Source organism: Haematobia irritans, chromosome 1 (genome assembly GCF_050003625.1).
Source record: "Haematobia irritans isolate KBUSLIRL chromosome 1, ASM5000362v1, whole genome shotgun sequence".
NCBI classification, from domain to species: domain Eukaryota; kingdom Metazoa; phylum Arthropoda; class Insecta; order Diptera; family Muscidae; genus Haematobia; species Haematobia irritans.
Window position 1 is genome coordinate 206,459,157 of NC_134397.1, and position 24,387 is coordinate 206,483,543.

At 28.7% G+C, this 24,387-nt stretch overlaps 1 protein-coding gene across 2 annotated transcripts in view; it reads right to left on the reverse strand.

Annotated features, from left to right (window-relative positions):
• Window positions 1-8,564: 8,564 nt before the first annotated feature.
• The window catches only part of kay (transcription factor kayak), a 251,579-nt gene continuing 235,756 nt past the window's right edge, over window positions 8,565-24,387 (reverse strand). For both annotated transcript variants that reach the window (XM_075292646.1, XM_075292645.1), the window contains exons 2-3: window positions 10,727-11,123; window positions 8,565-10,650 (exon numbers count right to left, since the gene is read on the reverse strand). In XM_075292646.1, the coding sequence (XP_075148761.1) occupies window positions 9,464-10,650; window positions 10,727-11,123 (1,584 nt within the window). In that variant the 3' untranslated portion in view covers window positions 8,565-9,463. The remainder of the gene's footprint in view (window positions 10,651-10,726; window positions 11,124-24,387) is intronic.

Below are 24,387 nucleotides of genomic sequence, written 5' to 3' on the forward strand. Positions count from 1 at the left end.
TCGGAGAGAGAGGTTTAGGGTTTCGCTTGAAACTACCGGCAACTCTCTTTGTCGTCTCAGCGGCTTCCGGTTTTCGTTTTCCCCCGATCCAGACTTCCTGGCTGTCGACAAACGTTCCCCAAACATTTTAATTACATTTGTAACGGTTGATTTGGCAACTTTTAGCGATTTTGCCAGCTTTGCGTGCGAGTAGCTCGGATTTTCGCGATGCGCGAGCAAAATTTTGATACGCTGCTCTTCTTGCTTGGACGGCATTTTGACAACTGAAGAGTGAATTCCAAAATCAAAATAGGAGCAACATTCTACACACACACACACCTTCAAAATGAGGGGTGTTCAGGTTTTTTAAATGCAAAATTGAAAGAAATACGTCAAGTTTATATTGACCAAATTTTGACCGTATCACCCTTTATGAGAGCTATATCTGAATCTGAATCTTGATATAATGCAAAATTTACGAGACTCACAAAATATTCGATTATACGAAATTGGAAGCAGATCGGTTGATAAATACGTCATTTATGACCAGATCGGTTATAAATATATATGGCAGCTATATATAAATCAGAATCGATTTTTTCCAAAATCAATAGGGATCGTGTTTGAGCCGAAAAAAGACCCTGTGCCAAGTTTAAGGACGATAGGACTTAAACTGCGAATTGGACTTTGCACACAAAAATACATCAGCATACAGGCAGGCAGACAGACGGAAATCGCTAAATCGACTCAGAATTTAAATCTAAGATGGGTCTATGACTACTGCTTGCACAAACTTATTATACCCTGTACCACAGTAGTGGTGAAGGGTATAAAAACTAGTCCAACTTCGAAGATCGAAAAGTCGTCTTTTCCAAAGTTTGTAAAAGTCGACTTATGCTAGTTTTGAAAAATTCTAAAGGTCGAGGTAGGTATTTTAATTGGCTCAATAAATTTTTTAATTAACGTTGGTGATTGATACTATCATTTCTGCGATTAAAAACATTTTAATTAGAATTTTATCAATTAATTTCGGGATTGAAAACAAAACATAATTTCGTCTGTGAACATATTTTCTTCTCCCCAGTTACCAATAAAAAAGAATTAAACAATTGATATATTTTTTCATAATTTTTTATTTTTATTTGTTTCTTAATCAAATGAAATCATTTGGTGTTTCTTATAGTATTTTCTTGTACATGTCTCTGCTATTTATTTATTGCTATTATCCTTTTATTACATTTCCAAGGATTTCTTTTTCATATGCCATCCAGTTTGTTTGTTAGTTTTTTTTTTTTAATTTTGGACATTAATACATTTTAAAATGCACTTGTAAAGATATTTTTTTTAATTGTTAAAGAAATTTTAATCATTTGATTAGATATTAGTTTTTATCTTTAGAGTTTATTTTCATTTCTTTAATTATTATGAATTAAAGCTAAAAATGTTCCATGTGGTTGTCATTAAAATTGTTAATGTCCTTTCTATTTTCTTTAATAGATTTTATTAATTTTATTAAGGGACGATACAATTGCTCTGTCTAGATGATTTAATATATTCATGTTTTTTGTTTGTTTGGTTTGCTAATTTTGTACGCATTATAAAAATATTTGTTTTTGTTTTTAAATTGGAATTTTTGGTAGTTTTTTTTTTGTCCCTTACAAAAAAGCTAATAATGTTAATATGCATATGTAGAATAAAAATATTTAAATACATTACCAATAGTTTTAGCAAAATATTTAGAAAAATACATTTAGTTTGTATTAAAAAAAAAAACTCCGAAATAAAAATTCACTTTTATATAAGGCTCTCTGATTAATCCTATATTTCCATTTTATTCTTATCTTTGTGTTTATATATATTTATATGTTTTTGTTTTAATAATTTTTCCTTCTTCTTATTATTTATAATAATTCTTCAGTTTTATAAAAAGGCCATATAATTTTTAGAAAAATTAGGTATGTGTTTTTTTTTACATAAAAGAAGCAATAATCTTTATTTATGCTTGTCTAGTTTGTTATTTTATTTATAAATATCACAACGCCTGTCTTAATATATATTGATTTGCATTTTAATTTTTAAATTATGGGGGAACTACAATGATTTATTCTTAGGAACAAGAAGATATTTTTAATTCAGACAAAATTTAATTACACGGGATAGCTTTGTGTTTTTTTACACTCACACAAAATGCGATCAGCAATTTATCCAATTCCTTAATTGGATAAATATTCAAAATTTTAAGGCAAATACAAGACATTTTCTTAATATATTGCTTTCATTGTGTAATGATGTGTGGTTGCACCCAAAACTAAAAAATATTTTTGTGTGATTGAGCTTAAAAAATAGCAGACAATGTTTGCTATTTCAACAAACTGTGACTGCTTTATATTTTTTAGCAGACTTTCGTATATTTTAGAAGACTTTTCTGCTATGTTTCTTTGGGTGTAAAGTTCTTTATATGGATTTAAAGGTTTTATAGCTAATTTCTATGTTACTAAAAAGAGCAACATTTTATACATGGGTTGAAAAAAAGTAGTGTAAGACTAAGGCAACACCTTTTCCTCTTAAGTCGGTCCTAAAAATCAAGTTTCTTCTCAGCGAATATTCTTTTTACATTTTGCATTTCATAGATACTCTTTGGTAGATTGATAGAATTCTTGATATTTTGGTGGATTTTGCAAAATGTTCCTCTCCAACTTAGATGTACTTCAATTTTTATAGAAATAAAATTTTGACAAAATTTTCTATAGAATTAAAATTTTGTAAAAATTTTCTATAGAAATAAAATTTTGACAAAATTTTCTATAGAAATAAAATTTTGACAAAATTTTCTATAGAAATAAAATTTTGACAAAAGTTTCTGTAGAAATAAAATTTTGACAAAATTTTCTATAGAAATAAAATTTTGACAACATTTTCTATAGAAATAAAATTTTGACAAAATTTTCTATAGAAATAAAATTTTGACAAAGTTTTCTATAGAGATAAAATTGTAGCAAAATTTTCTATTGCAATAAAATTTTGACAAAATTTTCTATGGCAATAAAATTTTGACAAAATTTTTTATAGAAATAAAATTTTGACAGAATTTTCTATAGAAATAAAATTTGGACAAAATTATCTATAGAAATAAAAGTTTTACAAAATTTTCTATAGATATAAAATTTTTACAAAATTTTCTATAGAAATAAAATTTTGAGAAAATTTTCTGTAGAAATAAAATTTCGAGAAAATTTTCTATACAAATAAAATTTTCATACAATTTTCTATAGAAATAAAATTTTGAAAAAATGCTCTATAGAAATAAAATTTTGACAAAGTTTTCTATAGAAATAAACAATTTATAAAATTTTCTATAGAAATAAAATTTTGACAAAATTTTCTATAGAAATAAACAATTTATAAAATTTTCTATAGAAATAAAATTTTGACAGAATGTTCTATAGAAATAAAGTTTTGACAAAATCTTCTATAGAAATAAAATGTTGACAAAATTTTCTATAGAAATAAACAATTTATAAAATTTTCTATAGCAATAAAATGTTGACAAAATTTTCTGTAGAAATAAAATGTTGACAACATTTTCTATAGAGGTAAATTTTGACAAATTTTCTATAGAAGTAAATTTTGACAAAATTTTCTATAGAAACAAAAATTTGACAAAATTTTCTATAGCAAAAAAAATTGACAAAATTTCCTATAGCAATAAAAATTTGACAAAAATTCCTATAGCAATAAAATGTTGACAAAATGTTCTATAGCAATAAAATTTTGACAAAATTTTCTATAGAGATAAAATTTTAGCAAAATTTTCTATTGTAATAAAATTTTGACAAAATTTTCTATAGAAATAAAATTTTGACAAAATTTTCTATAGAAATAAAATTTTGACAAAATTTTCTATAGAAATAAAATGTTGACAAACTTTTCTTTAGCTATAAAATTTTAACAAAATTTTCTATAGAAATAATATTTTGTCAAAATTTTATTTAGAAATAAAATTTTGACAAAATTTTCTATAGAAATAAAATTTTTACAAAATTTTCTATAGAGGTAAATTTTGACAAACAAAATTTTCTATAGAAATAAAATAGTGACAAAATTTTCTATAGAAATACAATTTTTAGAAAATTTTCTGTAGAAATAAAATTTTGACAAAATTTTCTATGGAGGTAAATTTTGACAAAATTTTCTATAGAAATAAAATTTTGACAAAATTTTCTATAGCAATAAAATATTGAAAAAATTTTCTATAGAAATAAAATTTTGAAAAAATTGTCTATCGAAACAAAAATTTTCTATAGCAATAAAAATTTGACAAAATTTCCTATAGCAATAAAATTTTGACAAAATTTTCTATAGAGATAAAATTTTAGCAAAATTTTCTATAGAAATAAAATATTGACAAAATTTTGTATAGAAATACAATTTTTAGAAAATTTTCTATAGAAATAAAATTTTGACAAAATTTTCTGTAGAAATAAAATTTTGGAGGTAAATTTTGACAAATTTTCTGGAGGAGGTAAATTTTGACAAATTTTCTATAGAAGTAAATTTTGACAAAATTTTCTATAGAAACAAAAATTTTACAAAATTTCTTATAGTAATAACATTTTGACAAAATTTTCTATAGCAATAAAATTTTGACCAAATTTTCTATAGAGAAAATTTTCTATAGCAAAAAAAATTGACAAAATTTCCTATAGCAATAAAAATTTGACAAAAATTCCTATAGCAATAAAATGTTGACAAAATGTTCTATAGCAATAAAATTTTGACAAAATTTTCTATAGAGATAAAATTTTAGCAAAATTTTCTATTGTAATAAAATTTTGACAAAATTTTCTATAGAAATAAAATTTTGACAAAATTTTCTATAGAAATAAAATTTTGACAAAATTTTCTATAGAAATAAAATGTTGACAAACTTTTCTTTAGCTATAAAATTTTAACAAAATTTTCTATAGAAATAATATTTTGTCAAAATTTTATTTAGAAATAAAATTTTGACAAAATTTTCTATAGAAATAAAATTTTTACAAAATTTTCTATAGAGGTAAATTTTGACAAACAAAATTTTCTATAGAAATAAAATAGTGACAAAATTTTCTATAGAAATACAATTTTTAGAAAATTTTCTGTAGAAATAAAATTTTGACAAAATTTTCTATGGAGGTAAATTTTGACAAAATTTTCTATAGAAATAAAATTTTGACAAAATTTTCTATAGCAATAAAATATTGAAAAAATTTTCTATAGAAATAAAATTTTGAAAAAATTGTCTATCGAAACAAAAATTTTCTATAGCAATAAAAATTTGACAAAATTTCCTATAGCAATAAAATTTTGACAAAATTTTCTATAGAGATAAAATTTTAGCAAAATTTTCTATAGAAATAAAATATTGACAAAATTTTGTATAGAAATACAATTTTTAGAAAATTTTCTATAGAAATAAAATTTTGACAAAATTTTCTGTAGAAATAAAATTTTGGAGGTAAATTTTGACAAATTTTCTGGAGGAGGTAAATTTTGACAAATTTTCTATAGAAGTAAATTTTGACAAAATTTTCTATAGAAACAAAAATTTTACAAAATTTCTTATAGTAATAACATTTTGACAAAATTTTCTATAGCAATAAAATTTTGACCAAATTTTCTATAGAGATAAAATTTTAGCAAAAGTTTCTATTGCAATAAAATTTTGACAAAATTTTCGATAGAAATAAAATTTTGACAAAATTTTTTATAGAAATAAAAATTTGACAAAATTTTCTATAGCAATAAATTGTTGACAAAATTTTCTATAGAAATAAAATTTTTACAAAATTTTCTATATAAAAATAAAATTTTACAAAATTTTCTATAGAAACAAAATTTTCTATAGAAATAAAATTTTGACAAAATTTTCCCAAAGTACAGACGCCTTGGCAGAAGACTGTTTTCCACTCTTTCGAGCATGTTAAGGGTGTGTAGACCATTGATGATTAGACTTCGAAGGTTGGATCCCTGTTTCACCTGTGACATATATTGACCCAAAACTTCGGGGGGTTAATACGATTTGTCATTTTCAAAAACTGATCCAAATTCTCATATAAATGCAGTAACCCAGCATTTTGGATGTATTCTATAGGTCTCAGAAGCCAGATTTTTACATTGATTTGCTTCAAAATTTAGCACAAGAAGTACAATTAGTGATATGGTCAAGTGTTTGATGGAAATCGGTTCAGATTTAGATACATTTAGTCTCCACGGGAGACCAACGTTTCACACCGATTTACTAAAAGTTCGCGTTGGATCCCACACAATTTGTCAATCGCTCAAAAAAGGGTTTGTGTCGAATGGTCGAAAGAAATGCTCCAAAATTACGATCGCGGTGTTTTGAAACACGTCTATGTCATCGACAATCGTGGATTTCCGCTTATGAGCCTAAAAGTAAATAGCAGTCGACTATATGGGTATTTCAAGATGAACCAAATCCCACAACATTTGGTTGCGTACGAAGCACTACAAAACAAATGATGGCCAAACTGGACATGTCGTAATAGTACCATTAGAACAACGAAGAACATTCTGCCAGTTGTCTTCCATGCAATATGATTTACAGAAATGCGCTATCTTACCAGAGTTAGTGAGGTTTAGTGCAAATCTTTGGCGCATTTTAAGCTACGGTAGATATTTGGAATGGTAGTTGAAAGGACTTTCTTCTTATGTAATAAAGAAAAAAAAAAGACAAAAATTACTAAAATCGATCGACTTTTGAAATAATTACGATATCATTGTATTTTATTAGGTTTTGCAGGAAAAATCGTTTTAAAAGAAATTGCTGTATATACCATTCCCAAAAATCGTCCAAATGCCAAAAAAAGCGTGGGTAAACAATGTTTTCTTCTAATATGTATAGAATTTTGTAAGGAATGCATTTTAGGAAAGAACACAAGAAAAATATGATCCATTTAGGTCCAAAATACTGATACCACTTTGTTAAATTTTTGGGAAAAAATAAATTGTAAGGTCAATATGTCGCGAACTATTAGAGATATTCGCAAAATTTCATACATCCGAGACGACCAAGTTTCAACGCCTATAGGCCAGTTCATCGACCCACTAGGGAACCATAAACTTGCTTTCGCAAAAAAAAAAAATTATAATGTCTTTAACCATCAAAAGTTGAAGTTGAATTAACGATCAAAATGAAGCTATTTGGAACTACTGGGTAATGTGAACCCCCTATTTGTGCATTACTTCGGAGATGTTCTAAAATAGTTTCGAGTGGTACATCCATTTTCTATGAAGTATTTCCTTAAAAGAGCAAATAAGTTCGAATTTATGACAATCGCTGCAACGATTGTCTTTAATATTTTTTATTTACTTTTAAAGAATATGTTTTAGCGTCAAAAAAATGTTTGCCGCTAAAACACTACCGAAATAAACCTAATGTTAAAAACTTAAATTTTTCTTCTGTTTCTACTTGTACTAACAGCATGTAGAACAAAAATTGTCATTTTGAGAACATACCTCAATTACTTCAAGAGATATATGAGCTTGTTCTGAAAACTTGATTCTTGAATTGTGACCAAATGGCCTTACGAAAATAAGCGCTATTTGGCCTATAATATCTTTCAAAGAGTGAGAAAAATACAAAAAAGAACCCGAAGTAGTATCAGCTATAGTTTTTGTATGAATGTCCATATACTAGAAACATATAGTAGAAAAATTGTCTCAAATTTTCGTATTTTTCGTTTATTTTTAAAAAAGTTTATAAAAATGTATTTTAGTGCTCACCAATATGGAAAAATATTATAGCTTATTTATATTAAAGCCTCTACTTTCAAATAACATCGAGAAATAAATCGAAACTAAGTGCGAAAATAGAATTTGGTGTCTTTTTCGAATGTGCTTCCAAGTGCACATCGGTAGTGAAAGGGTTAAAAGAACTCTTCTTTGAGTGTAAGACCTCAAGAAGCCAAAAAAATAGAATTTGGTGTCTTTTTCGAATGTCCTTCCAAGTGCACATCGGTAGCGAAAGGGTTAAAAGAACTCTTCTTTGAGTGTAAGACCTCAAGAAGCCAAAAAAAAACTCAACATCTCGGGTTGTCTGAATGGAATTTAGCTTGTGATGAACGAAGTAACGGCAAGCAAACAATTGTATTTGCCTTTCAATATTCGTTTAAAAGTTTATATTTAAAAAATATAAAAGTTGTTCCTAAAAATATCATCGTATATATTTTCCTTGGTTTGTTTTTTTTTCGAGTTTAATGAAAATTAAAAATATTCAGTTTATTTTGTAGTTTTTTTTAGTTTTCTTTGATTCTTTTTATTAAAAAATAAATATAAGTTGTTTTTCTTTTAAATAATTGCACATAGAATTAAAAAAAATAATAATTATAATTAAAAGAGAAACCAAATACAATGAAGAAACAATAATAACAGTAATTATGATTTACAATGAAAAAGGTTTTCTTGTTGAATTATATAAAAAGTTTGGTTGTTTCATTACTCTTTTGATTGTGTTGCAGGCTTTTTTTTTTTGTTTTGCAAAAATAGAAAATAATTTGTTATTTATATTATAAAAAAATATATAATTGGTTTTCTGGGTTCCATTTTTCATTCGTTTTATTATAAAAATAGTTAAAAATAATAATACATTATATGAAAAAGCATTACAAAAATAAGGGAATAATCATTTTTGGGGCGGAGAGGATAGCAACAAAATTAAAAGAAAACAACATATGTTTGTTTGTTTAATGTGAAAATTTTGCCAGGTGACACTGATGTCATCGTAGATTTTCACATTATTTGGAAATTTTAGACACACGTTTTAGTTTAGTCTACAATTGAAACCATTTCTCCAGAATTTTTATAAGGAGAATATTGGAGTATAATTGTTTTCGTTTGCCTTGCTATGGATATTTTTCTTAGATTTTTTTTTCTTGTAAGCGAATGATGGGTATATGGTGATTATTGTTGGATACGGTTTTATTTCTTATTGAAATAATCCATTGGAAAATATCAATTAATGGACAGGGAGGATAGGGTGGAGGGACTTTATAATAATTTTGTTTTTCAAAATATATCAATCTCTTCTTCTTCTTCGTTCAATCCAACAAATTATTTTAATGACAATTTAACTTATATACTAATTTTTTCTTCTTCTTCTCCGTACACAGTTTTTTATATTTCTTTTGTTATACTTAAAAATAATATTTAGTTTTAAACATACAAAAATTATTTTCTTTAAAAAAAATTATTTATACTTTTAAAAAGTAATTGGGTTTTGTTTTTTTTCTTCTTCAATCAAGTTGTAAGAATTTGTTTTTTGTTTTCTTAAAAATAGGGATTTTTTAAAAGATTTTTCTTTTTTATTTTGTTTTTGTTTTAAGACCAGCTTCGTTTGCACTCTCTCTCCTCATGTCACAGGTTTTTTTCTTTTTAGATTTATTCATATCTCATTGGCGCTCTACTCCTCCAATTCCAATTGTTGTTATAAACTCACCAATTTGGAGGGTTCACTTGTGGGTGTTACCAATTCCAGGGGATGCTTGTTTTGCGATGAACATGTAGGCACTAGGGGACCAGAGACGGGTGTTAGGCCAGTTCCTCCATCCATAAGGGAATCGAAATTGAACATGCCTGTGGAGGGTGTCTGTATGGCCACACCATTTATGTCTGTGGGTGGCTTATTATCGCTCATGTTTAAGGCTAAATTTTGAGCCGTGTTCCTTGGTATTGTGGGCAATGAGTTTGGACGTTGTTTGGAATTGGGTTTAATCATAGTAGTTTGCAATACCGGATTGTTTGAGAATACTGAGCCAAAGCTAATGGGAGCCGTGGTAACAATGGGTGTGTTCAAAGAAGCTGACGCAGCAGCAGCCAAAGAGGCGGAAAGTGTACCAACATTGGGAAGGGGCGGTGGTATCATGGGATTATTGTTGGTCAGCAACATCTTTTTGGGCGAGGGAGGACCATCTAGCGATGAATTGGAATCCAATGTAGAATCTAATGGTTCAGGTTTGATTTGAGCTAATAATGTGTCATTCAATACTGGTTTCAAGTCCATGGGCGAATTACTTCTGGCCGTTGAGGCCAAGGTAGTATCCAGCCCAGTTATATTGGCATTATCCGAAGGATTTATTAAACTACCCAGTGTATTTACGGCCAACATATCGTTTCTCGTCATTTGGCATGATGGCCTATGGGCCTCTAGTATAAATTCCAACTCCTGTTTGGTACCATTCAATGATTCAATTTCTTTCTGCAATATTTCACGTTTCTTCTCGAGCAAGGCCACCTCTTCAGTCAGCTCATTTGTTTGATCCACACGGCGCTTACGGCAGCGGGCTGCTGCCAGTTTATTGCGTTCTCTTCGTACTCGACGTTTTTCTTCCTCCTCGGGGGTCATATTGGCATTTGTAGCTGGACGTCGGCCACCACCCCTACGTGTTGTGGGAGTAGCATTTGAAGCATTTTTTGTAGTGGCACTTGATGAGGTATTTGAGTTAAGATTTGCTGAATTCGATTGCATTTTGGCAGCTGCTGTGGCCACAGCCAAGGCAGCCAAATTGACAGTGGTGAAATCATTGGTGGTAGATGAATTGGAATTGTTCATATTTCCCATACCCATGCTGTTTAAACCATTCTGATATGAAGCTGTATCCGTGGCAGCACTTGCTATACGGGACGAAAGAGAAAAAGAAGAAACATTAGCATTTGTCCTATAAGAATGTAAACCTCATCATCAACTTACAATTATCTGTTGTGGCCATGGAATTTTCTTCATGTAAATTCTGGTCATTCCATGATTCCTGAGAGTTTTCTTCGGTTTCTGAATCGTTAAGATTGCCATATTCATGTAGACTAGCTCCACCGCTGATATCTCCCAAATAGGTATTGCTAAGGGCCGTTGTTGTAAGTCCACTTGCCGTCTGATTTGATGCTATCGTTGAGGCATTCGTATTATTATTCGTTGTGTTGGCATTGTATGAACCCAATGGTGGTGGTATAAATCCCGCCTGATATGGTGCATTAATTGGCTCACTTGTCAGTTGAATAAAGGATTCCTCTATGCTACGCAGTGTTGTGGGTGTTAGGGTGGGTGTGGTCAATGTGGGCACACCTGTTTGCATGCATTCCATAGAAACGAGCTATAACACACATAGAGAGGGGAGAAACAAATAAATTAATTCAATATTTCATTTGAAAATTATTAGAAAACAAAATTTGATTTTTTTAGAAAGTATATGCATTGTTTTTTTTTTAGTTTTGAAAATTTCCAAATGGTGTTCCATTTTCTTGTTATGCCATCAATAGCAATCGATGGTTAATTTTAAGTTTTTCAGTTCAGTGTTAAGTAAACATTTTGTTCTTTCACCTACATTAGAAACTTTCATCTTTTTTGTGCGGTTGTTTGTTTTAAATAAATATACAAAAGTGCACACTAAGTGTATGTTAATGGTAAACAATTATAATTTTTCCAAACACACAAATAATTATTTTTTTTAATTACTTTCAAGAAAACGTTATAATCAAAAATACAATTCAATCGCAATAGAAGATTTTTGTGAATTTTTTTAGAGATCTTGGTCTCCGATTATTATACTCAAAAGAAAACAGGCAGTGAGGCGAGATTTGTACTTGACATTTTCTTCAGTTATTTTATAAAGTTCTTTAATCTTATTTGTCAAAAAGGTTGATAAATAGTGGCTTCAGCACAATTTCTAGGGTGAAAATGTCTTTTCCGAAACAGCAGTTTGCTGTATATATTTGCTGGTGACGTGCAGTTTCCTTTAGGGGTACACGGTTTTGTAAAGAAATTTTCAAAGCTTAACATATTTACGAAATGTTTTAACAACATTTTCTATTAAAAAGAAATTTGACAAAATTTGGACAGCATTTACTGGTTTTCTATAAAAATAAAATTTTGACAAAATTTTCTATAGAAATAAAATTTTGACAAAATTTTCTATAGAAATAAAATTTTGACAATTTTTTATAGAAATAAAATTTTGAAAAAATTTTCTATAGAAATAAAATGTGGACAAATTTTTCTATAGAAATAAAATTTTGACAAAATTTTCTAAGAGAAATAAAATTTTGACAAAATTTTCTATAGAAATAAAATTTTGACAAATTTTTTTATAGAAATAAAATTTTGACAAAATTTTCTATAGAAATAAAATTTTGACAAAATTTTCTATAGAAATAAAATTTTGACAAATTTTTTTATAGAAATAAAATTTTGACAAAATTTTCAATAGAAATAAAATTTTGCCAAAATTTTCTAAGAGAAATAAAATTTTGACAAAATTTTCTATAAAAATACAATTTTGGCAAAAATTTTCGAATAGAAATAAAATTTTGACAAAATTTTCTATAAAAATAAAATTTTGACAAAATTTTCTTATAGAAATGAAATTATGACAAAATTTTCTAAATTTTGACAAAATTTCCTAATAGAAATAAAATTTTGAAAAAATTTTCTATAGAAATAAAATGTTGACAAATTTTTCTATAGAAATAAAATTTTGACAAATTTTTTTATAGAAATACAATTTTGACAAAATTTTCTATAGAAATAAAATTTTGACAAAATTTTCTATAGAAATAAAATTTTGACAAAATTTTCTATAGAAATAAAATTTTGACAAAATTTTCTATAGAAATAAAATTTTGACAATTTTTTTATAGAAATAAAATTTTGAAAAAATTTTCTATAGACATAAAATGTGGACAAATTTTTCTATAGAAATAAAATTTTGACAAATTTTTTTATAGAACTAAAATTTTGACAAAATTTTCTAAGAGAAATAAAATTTTGACAAAATTTTCTATAGAAATAAAATTTTGACAAATTTTTTTTATAGAAATAAAATTTTGACAAAATTTTCTATAGAAATAAAATTTTGACAAATTTTTTTATAGAAATAAAATTTTGACAAAATTTTCAATAGAAATAAAATTTTGCCAAAATTTTCTAAGAGAAATAAAATTTTGACAAAATTTTCTATAAAAATACAATTTTGGCAAAAATTTTCGAATAGAAATAAAATTTTGACAAAATTTTCTTATAGAAATGAAATTATGACAAAATTTTCTAAATTTTGACAAAATTTCCTAATAGAAATAAAATTTTGAAAAAATTTTCTATAGAAATAAAATGTTGACAAATTTTTCTATAGAAATAAAATTTTGACAAATTTTTTTATAGAAATACAATTTTGACAAAATTTTCTATAGAAATAAAATTTTGACAAAATTTTCTATAGAAATAAAATTTTGACAAAATTTTCTATAAAAATAAAATGTTGACAAAATTATGTAATAGAAATAAAATTTAGACAAAATTTCCTAATAGAAATAAAAATTTGACGAAAATTTTTTATAGAAATAAAATTTTGACAAAATTTTCTATACAAATAAAATTTTGACAAAATTTTCTATAGAAATAAAATTGTGACAAAAACTTTTTATAGAAATAAAATTTTGACAAAATTTTCTATAGAAATAAAATTTTGACAAAATTTTCTATAGAAATAAAATGTTTGTTTTTTTATTGTTGGTTTTGTTCTTTAAGCATTGTTGTTGTTTTTTGATTTCAGCTTGAAACCATGCATTGACTAAACTACAAGTGTAGCTTAACCAACAGAGGAAAAGAATGTTTGTCAAATTTATTTGGGCAAAGCCCTATAGATTGCAAGATGGTTGGATGGACGCACGTTTCGGAATTACCACATTCCTCATCGGCATCCTCTACTTGCAGCAAAACCATCAACCAATTATCAGAATAAATGCAGGCAGTTCAAGTAGCTGATGAGGAATGTGGTAATTCCGAAACGTACGTCCATCCAACCATCTTGCAGTCTATAGGGCTTTGCCCAAATAAATTTGACAAACATTCTTTTCCTCTGTTGGTTAAGCTACACTAGTAGTTTAGTCAATGCATGGTTTTAAGCTGAAATCAAAAAACAACAGAAATAAAATTTTGATAAAATTTTCTATAGAAATAAAATTTTGACAAAATTTTCTAATAGAAATACAATTTTGACGAATTCTCTATAGAAATAAAATTTTGACGAAATTTTCTATAGAAATAAAATTTTTACAAAAATTTTTTATAGAAATAAAATGTTGACAAAATTTTCTATAGAAATAAAATTGACAAAATGTTCTAGCAGAAATAAAATTTTGACGAAATTTTCTATAGAAATACAATTTTGACAAAATTTTCTAATAGAAATAAAATTTTGACAAAATTTTCTATAGAAATAACATTTTGACAATATTTTCTATAGAAATAAAATTTTGATAAAATATTCTATAGAAATACAATTTTGACAAAATTTTCTAATAAAAATAAAATTTTGACAAAACTTTCTATAGAAATAAAATTTTGACAAAATTTCCTAATAAAAATAAAAATTTGACAAAATGGTCTATAGAAATAAAATTTTGACAAATTTTTTATAGAAATAAAATTTTGACAGTATTTTATATAGAAATACAATTTTGAAGAATTCTCTATAGAAATAAAATTTGTACAAAATTTTCTAATAGAAATAAAATTTTGACAAAATTTTCTAATAGAAATAAAATTTTGATAAAAATTTTTTATAGAAATAAAATTTTGACAAAATTTTCTATAGAAATACAATTTTGACAAAATTCAATAAAAAAATTTTAACTTCCGTGTTATTTCGTTCAATTGTGAGTATGTTCTCCCGTTTTGAGATTTAGTCCCGTGGTAACCGGTCGGACTACTACGAAGTACTGATAAATAGCGCCATCTATTGGAAAAACAATGGAATCCATTTTACTGCTTCTGATCTATGCAAAATTATACAAGCACAGAATAAAAAAACGTAAGTACTCCCTTAAATAGCGCACTTACATCTTAATTGCAATAAATCGCATACCTAGAACATCTGTCAGTTTCATTGCATTTCTGTTAAATAGAATTGCATTTTAAATACAACTTTACTGTATACTTACTGTCCGTCCGTCATCAGTCATCTTTGTCAATAGTAATTATTTATACTATAAAAATAAATAATGATTTATTATAGTTTTGTGTGAATTTTTTTATTGATTTAAACGTGAGAAAAATCGTTTCATTTCATTGGCTCTACTAAAGTTTTATGTTTGTTATACATATATATTGGTTTTTCTGAATTTTCTATTATTAATATAATTAGTTGAAAGGTGTGGTGGCTTTTGAACATATAATTATTAGCGAAAATTGAAACATGCAAATTATTATAGTTGGTAGATATGCACCGATTGTAGTGAGGAATTCATTTGATGTTTGAAGGCAAATTCATGTGACTTCATCAGAGGGTGTAATTGACAAAAATGACCGGTGTATACAGTGGCCTATAAAGGAAATCTATAAATAAAAACTTTTTTATATATTTTTTTTAAGATTTCTCAGGTAAAGGTTCTATAGATATACCCGCAGGGGAAACAAGAACTGACTATTCGATGATTTGAATTTTTGGAAAAGTTTACTATGAGAAGATTTTGCAAATCTCGAGCTTCAGTGCAACAAAGCACCGTAAAGTATGGAGTTTAAATTAAACAAACAGCAAAAATTATAAAAATAATTGTCATTTTTTATTTTCTTTCCCGTCATTTTTTTAATGGCATTTCAGATGCTTTAGTAAATTTCAAGCATTTAAATTTTTACATTAAAAAAACAGCAACTATTCTCCATCCATTCTCAAAAAATGGGGAATGCGAGTGAATAAACAATAAAAAACATCTACCAAATAAGATGACAAACAAGCAAACACCAAGAACAAATGCTTTTAATTAACTTTAATTAAAGACAGTTTTTTATTCTTTTCTAAAAGCCAAAAACAAAAGAAAACTATAAAAAAAGTGTTTTGAATTTTCTAAGCAAAAAGAAATAAAAAGAAAAAACAAAAATACTAAATAAAATCCTAACAAAATTTGGATACGAGTTCATCTTTAAAAATAAAACCTCTCATACAACGCGTGTGTTCGCCGTTTTTTTTTTGTGCAATTTTTCGTCATCGCCTCGCTTTTGTTTTGGTTGATGGTTTTTCGAAGAAAAAATAACAATGATCGTCGGTGCAATAGAAACAAACAAAAATTAAACAAATTATTTAAATAGCATGAATAGCAATATAAATGGATTTTCCTTAAATTCTTTGTAAATAGCCCCGTATGGAAAAGGATGGTTAAAAATGGCATAAAAAAAGAAAAATAGCCTATACTCAAACAAATTTGTTATTACACGGACGTAAAAATTATATGTTTGGGTGTAAAAATTATATGTTTGGAACTCAAATTTTTTAACACAATATTTTTAAGTGCAAGCATATAATTTTCATAAACTAGCATAACATGTTTGGAACATATATGTTAATATGTTAGGACATATTATGTTTGGGACATAAAATGTTTGTAAATATAATATGCTTAGATGCAAACATATATTATATTATGAAATTTTGTTTGGACCAATCCTGAAAATATATATGTTTGAAGCAAAATGTGTTTGGGGTATATGTTACAGAAGCGATTTTTTTGAGGGTGTAGACACAGCTGAAGAATCTGCTCACAAAAAAAATCGTTGGGCTGGGGAAAATTTCTTACAAAAATTTCTTTTAATTTTATTGCATTTAGTTTAACAAATACCTTAAGTACAAATTCGATGGTGGATATATACAAATTCGATGGAAGATTCGGCCGGCTGAAATTTCGATCTTATATACCTGTTGTATTTTAATTTTATTTATTTTACATTTAAACATACTCTTCCAATCTACCATGACCAGATGTTGATAATATTGTCAAATTATGAGAAAAATAAAAACTAAAAAGTAAGCCAAAATATATGCTCATACAAATTCGTATTTATCACGTGTAGGTGTGACCTATAAAAACGCAATAATGACAAACATCAATGTTCATATCTCTCTCTTGCATTAAAATCTATAATATATATGGTTAAGAAATAATGAAAGTCAACAACACATGTCTATGATTATAGAATAATATTTGCCGGGTATTCATTTTTTCACATATGTACATATATTTTTTCAGAAATGTGCCAAAAAGTCTGCAAGAAGCATGTTTGGTAAAATAAATTAAGAGCAACATAATTTTGTTTTATATTTTACGATCAGGTGCGAATGCTATGCAATATAAATATATGTTTATAAATTTAAAAGATTTCTTGGCGGGTATCTATCTATATATGATTTGTATGAATAAGAAATGGATTTCAATGTTATATTTCATGGGATTGTCTATAAGATAGATTTTTGATGAAGATTTCTGTAAACTTCACCAAAATGTAAGGCGAAATATCGACAAACAAATAACAACATATAGGCCTCGATATCGATGTCCTCATTCCAGAGTACGCTAAGTCGACTTAGCATTTTTTGATGGAGTTCGTTGTTTTTTATTCGAATTGATGTGAATTGCATCCTGTCGATGGAAACTTCTATCAAAAGTTATGGTTAATATTGTACGTAACCTGTGACAAAAGTTTTAAAAATTTCCAAACCAAAAAGGGCAAACAGCTTTTTCGGTCTAAAGTGGTCTAAGGCATTTTTAGCCATGTTCTATTATCACTATTTTGAATTCGTACATACTAGAAAAAATCTGCAATAAACATGATTTTAAGACCGAAAAAAGTGATACGGTTCCAAAAAAAAAAAAAAAAACTTTGAACTTGTTTCCTGTAAAATTCACTTTTTAGACTTACGGCCATTTTCATGTTGCTCCGTTAGGATTTAACTGCCAGTTAACAGAAAGAAAAATGGAAAAATCTTTTTTCCGATTAACATTAACTGAAAAATTTTCAGCAGTTAAGTTTCTAACTGGCATATGGAATATATACGCAAGATGGCAGCTATGCCCATAATATGGTTTAAAAGTTCGTTAGTTAACGGAGCACTAACGGAGCTTCATGAAAATGGGCGTTAGAGTACTTTGGAATGGAGACATCGATATATAACTAAATCATTTAGTTATATAATTAAAAGAAAACTAATAAATTGGTCGTTTTGTCTTTATATTTAAGTGATTCGACTTAGAAATCGGTATCTTAACATTAAAAAAAAAAAATTGTTGGACTTAGGTCAACTTGGTTAAATTCAGAATAATTCTTCAAAAGTAATGAAATCGTCTTTAAATTTGTTGACATTTTCTATCTTGACTACAAAGCAAAACGCCGTTCAAGAATAGAAGATCTTTTCAATAATTTATTTTAAAGACGGTTTATAATTGACATATACCACAATTTCTACTTAAAGTCGAGTCTGAATTTGGAAATTTAAGTTGTTGACACGTTTTCAAAGGACTGTAATAGCATATGAAGAAAAAGAAAAAGCAGAAAAAATTAATAGAAATTAAGAAAAGAGCATTTTTCAGTCCACGAACTTATTATGATTCCTTTAATTTTTATCTGAAATGTTTTCATAGAAATTTTAGTATCAATGACAAAAGTCAATTAAAAATTTAATTTATATACACAAAAAAATATTTTTTGTCTTCAATTACGAAATTAATTGATCCAATTAAGTTTTAATTGAAATGTCTTCAATCACAGAAATGATAGTATCAATTAAAAATTATTGAAACTCAACTAAAAAATTAATTTATACTATTACTCAATTAAGACTTTAATTGGAAAAATGTTCGTGAAGTTGTTTTCTGTATACTATTAATATTTGTGTTTGATTTTTTGTAGTAGAAATTTAGTTCAATTAATTAAATTTTAAATTGTATATTTTTTGAGAATTTCGAAAAATTTGGTGATAGTTTTTTTCTGTGTATGTAATTCCACCTTAAATTTTTAATTGCATATTTTTTTGAAATTTTATTTTTCTGTTCTGTGTATGTAATTCCACCTTAATTTCCAATATTTTGATCAGAGATGTAAAAGATGGTACAATTGTACTAAATTTGGTACATATAACTTTTCAAAAGTATAATTGTACTACAATAACTTTTAGAAATGGGCATATTTTCAGGTCACAAACGTACATTGATCCCATTAATTTATAATTGAAATGTCTTCAATCATAGAAATGTGAGTATCAATGACTAAAGTCATTTAGAAATCTTATTTATACTATTAATTATATATTATAGCTTAATTTTTTTTATTAAAAATTTTGGTTTTATTAAATTTTAACTTGTATATTTTTTGAAAATTACGAATGATAGTATTTTCTGTGTATGTAATTCCACCTTAAATATTTAATTGCATATTTTTTTTTTTTTGAAATTTTATTAAAATTTGTATTGAAAACACATTGCAGTGAAACCACTTAGAGAAGCTTTGTAACCCTCAGAAATGCCACCAGCATTACTGAGGTAGGATAATCCACCGCTGAAAAACTTTTGGTGTTCGGTCGAAGCAGGAATCGAACCCACGACCTTGTGTATGCAAGGCGGGCATGCTAACCATTGCACCACATGGCTCCCAATAATAGAAATGTGAGTATCAATGACTAAAGTCATTTAGAAATTTTATTTATACTATTAATTATATATTATAGTTTGATTTTTATACCCTGCGCCACACTGTGGAACAGGGTATTATAAGTTAGTGCATATGTTTGCAACACCCAGCAGGAGACGAGATAGACACATGGTTTCTTTCACAAAAATGCTTAGGGTGGGTTCCTGAGTCGATATAGCCATGTCCGTCTGTCCGTGAACACATTTTTGTAACCAAGGGATTAGGTAGTAATTTAAGGCCAATCGACTTCGAATTTGGCACAAGTATGTGTTTTGGGTCAAAATAGAACCCTATTGATTTTGGAAGAAATCGGTTCAGATTTAGATATAGCTCCCATATATATCTTTCGCCCGATATGCACTTATACGGCCCTAGAAGTCTGAGTATTACCCCAATTTGGTTGAAATTGTGCACAGGGAGTACAATTAGTAGTATAGTCAAATGTGCAAAATTTTATTGAAATCGGTTCAGATTTAGATATAGCTCCCATATATATCTTTCGCCCGATATGGACTAATACGGTCCCAGAAGCCAGAGTTTTCCTCCAATTTGGTTGAAATTTTGCACAGGGAGTAGAATTAGCATTATAGCTATGCGTGCCAAATTTGGTTGAAATCGGTTCAGATTTAGATATAGCTCCCATATATAGCTTTCGCCCGATTTACACTCATATGACCACAGAGACCAATTTTTTCCTCCGATTTAGTTGAAATTTTGCACAAAGAGTAGAATTAACATTGTTGTTATGCGTGCCAATTTTGGTTGAAATCGGTTCAGATTTAGATATAGCTCCCATATATAGTTTACGCCCGATTTACACTCATATGACCACAGAGGCCAATTTTTAACTCCGATTTAGTTGAAATTTTGCACAGGGAGTAGAATTAGCATTGTTGCTATGCGTGCCAAATTTGGTTGAAATCGGTTCAGATTTAGATATAGCTCCCATATATAGCTTTCGCCCGATTTACACTCATATGACCACAGAGGCTAATTTTTAACTCCGATTTAGTTGAAATTTTGCACAGGGAGTAGAATTAGCATTATAGCTATGCATGCCAAATTTGGTTGAAATCGGTTCAGATTTAGATATAGCTCCCATATAGAGCTTTCGCCCGATTTACTCTCATATGACCACCGAGGCCAATTTTTAACTCCGATTTAGTTGAAATTTTGCACAGGGAGTAGAATTAGCATTATAGCTATGCATGCCAAATTTGATTGAAATCGGTTCAGATTTAGATATAGCTCCCATATATATCGTTCGCCCGATTTACAATCATATGACCACATAGGCCAATTTTTTGCTCCGATTTAGTCGAAATTTTGCACAGGGAGTAGAATCAGCATTGTAGCTATGCGTGCCACATTTGGTTGAAATCGGTTCAGATTTAGATATAGCTCCCATATATAGCTTTCGCCCGATTTACACTCATATGACCACAGAGGCCAATTTTTTGCTCCGATTTAGTTGAAATTTTGCACAGGGAGTAGAATTAGCATTGTAGCTATGCGTGCCAAATTTGGTTGAAATCGGTTCAGATTTAGATATAGCTCCCATATATAGCTTTCGCCCGATTTACACTCATATGACCACAGAGGCCAATTTTTTGCTCCGATTTAGTTGAAATTTTGCACAGGGAGTAGAATTAGCATTGCAGCTATGCGTGCCAAATTTGGTTGAAATCGGTTCAGATTTAGATATATCTCCCATATATGGCTTTCGCCCGATTTACACTCATATGACCACAGAGACCATTTTTAACTCCGATTTAGTTGAAATTTTGCACAGGGAGTAGAATTGCATTGTAGCTATGCGTGCCAAATTTGGTTGAAATCGGTTTAGATTTTGATATATCTCCCATATATAGCTTTCGCCCGATTTACACTCATATGACCACAGAGGCCAATTTTTAACTCCGATTTAGTCGAAATTTTGCACAGGGAGTAGAATTAGCATTGTAGCTATGCGTGCCAAATTTGGTTGAAATCGGTTCAGATTTAGATATAGCTCCCATATATATGTTTTTCTGATTTCGACAAAAATGGTCAAAATACCAACATTTCCCTTGTAAAATCGCCACTGCTTAGTCGAAAAGCTGTAAAAATGACTCTAATTTTCCTAAACTTCTATTACATATATATTGAGCGATAAATCATAAATAATTTTTTGCGAAGTTTCCTTAAAATTGCTTCAGATTTAAATGTTTCCCATATTTTTTTTTACTAACATTGTGTTCCACCCTAGTGCATTAGCCGACTTAAATTTTGAGTCTATAGATTTTGTAAAAGTTTATCAAATTCTGTCCAGATCGCGTGATATTTAAATGTATGTATTTGGGACAAACCTTTATATATAGCCCCCCAACCCATTTGACGGATGTGATATGGTATCGAAAATTTAGATCTGCAGAGTGGTGCAGGGTATAATATAGTCGGCCCCGCCCGACTTTAGACTTTCCTTACTTGTTTTATTAAAAAATTATTGGTTCAATTAAATTTTAAATTGTATATTTTTTGAAAATTAAAATTAAATTTGTAATTGCATATTTTTTTGAAATTTTATTAAAATTTGAATTGAACACCATTTTGTGATATTTTTCTTTTCTGTGTATGTAATTCCACCTTAATATTTGTGTTAGGTTACATTTTCATCAGGGATTTTAAAAGTTGGTGAAATTATACAAAATTTGGTACATATAACTTCCCAAAAGTACAAATGTACTACAATGACCTTTTTGGTACAATTTAAAATATTTAGTTCGTTCTAGAAGTCCCCCAAAATGTTCTAGAAGTCCCAGCGGCAATTTATAATAATAATAATTTTGCCCAATAAAAATTATCTTGTTCACATCCTTTAGTGATCCAATTAAAGTCAAATGGGAATTCAAGGTGTAGGGCACCAATCGACAAAATTGTCTGATATCCACAATCAACATTTCGGAAGATTAAATGCAAAATGCATATTAAAAATATTCAAGGCATCAAAAAAGAGCTCCACACATATCATTTTTTATATCCTGAAATAGATTTAAAGGAACTATTATTTAGGATTTTATGCAGTATTTCTATTGAACTTTAGTTTTGATACTGAAGGCATGTCGAAAATTCTGCCAGATCATGGTTCATTCCCGAGTGAAAAATCGAGGGACAGTCGGAACTTCTCTCATGTCAAGTGATTTTATGGCCAAATCTGAGCGAAGTGTCAGCTAGCGCGAGGTATCCTGAATTGTGAAGTTCTTCAACTTAATACTCAACAAGTATATACGGCCGTAAGTTCGGCCAGGCCGAATCTTATGTACCCTCCACCATGGATTACGTAGAAACTTCTACGAAAGACTGTCATTCACAATCGAATTACTTGGGTTGTGGTATCTTAAAACTTCTTAACATCGTTTTCTAAATTGTGAGTTAGTCCATACGTGGTATATATTATGTATAGTTAAGTCTACAAATAATTACGAATCTATATGGACTTTTTGCAAGGTACTTAGAGAGCCAGAATTGAAATACGGGGGTCGCTTATATGGGGGTCATATATAATTATGAACTTGATATGCACCAAATTTTGTGTGATTGGGGATCGATTTATCTGAGGGCTATATATAACTATAGACCGATATGGACCTAGTTAGGTATGGTTGTTGGCCATATACTAACATCACGTACCAAATTTCAACCGAATCGGATGAATTTTGCTCTTCCAAGGGGCTCCGGAGGTCAAATCTGGGGATCGGTTTATATGGCGGCTATATATAATTATGGACCGATGTGGACCAATTTTTGCATGATTGTTAGAGACCATATACTAACACCATGTACCAAATTTCAGCCGGAAAGGATGAAATTTGCTTCTCTTAGAGGCCTCGCAAGCCAAATCGGGGGATCGGTTTATATGGGGGCTATATATATAATTATGAACCGATGTGGACCAATTTTTGCATGGTTGTTAGAGATCATATGCTGACACCATGTACCAAATTTCAGCCGGATCGGATGAAATTTGCTTTTCTTAGAGGATCTGCAAACCAAATCGGGGGATCGGTTTATATGGGGGCTATATATAATTATGAACCGATGTGGACCAATTTTTGCATGGTTGTTGGAGACCATATAATAACACCATGTACCAAATTTCAGCCGGATCGGATGAAGTTTGCTTCTCTTAGAGGCCTCGCAAGCCAAATCGGGGGATCGGTTTATATGGGGGGCTACATATAATTATGGACCGATGTGGACCAATTTTTGCATGATTGTTAGAGACCATATACTAACACCATGTACCAAATTTCAGCCGGACTGGATGAAAGTTGCTTCTCTTAGAGGCCTGGCAAGCCAAATCGGGGGATCGGTTTATATGGGGGCTATATATAATTATGGACCGATGTGAGGGGATGTGGGGGATCGGTTTATATGGGGGCTATATATAATTATGAACCGATGTTGACCAATTTTTTCATGGTTGTTAGAGATCATATGCTGACACCATGTACCAAATTTCAGCCGGATCGGATGAAATTTGCTTTTCTTAGAGGGTCTGCAAGCCAAATTTGGGGTCCGTTTATATGGGGGCTATACGTAAACGTGGACCGATATGGCCCATTTGCAATACCATTCGACCTACATCAATAACAACTACTTGTGCCAAGTTTCAAGTCGATAGCTTGTTTCGTTCGGAAGTTAGCGTGATTTCAACAGACGGACGGATGAACGGACATGCTCAGATCGACTCAGAATTTCACCACGACCCAGAATATATATACTTTATGGGGTCTTAGAGCAATATTTCGATGTGTTACAAACGGAATGACAAAGTTAATATACCCCCCATCCTATGGTGGAGGGTATAAAAAATATTGGAAGTAAGAATTACTTAGGATAATTTTACGATTGGTTTTTGCTAGTTT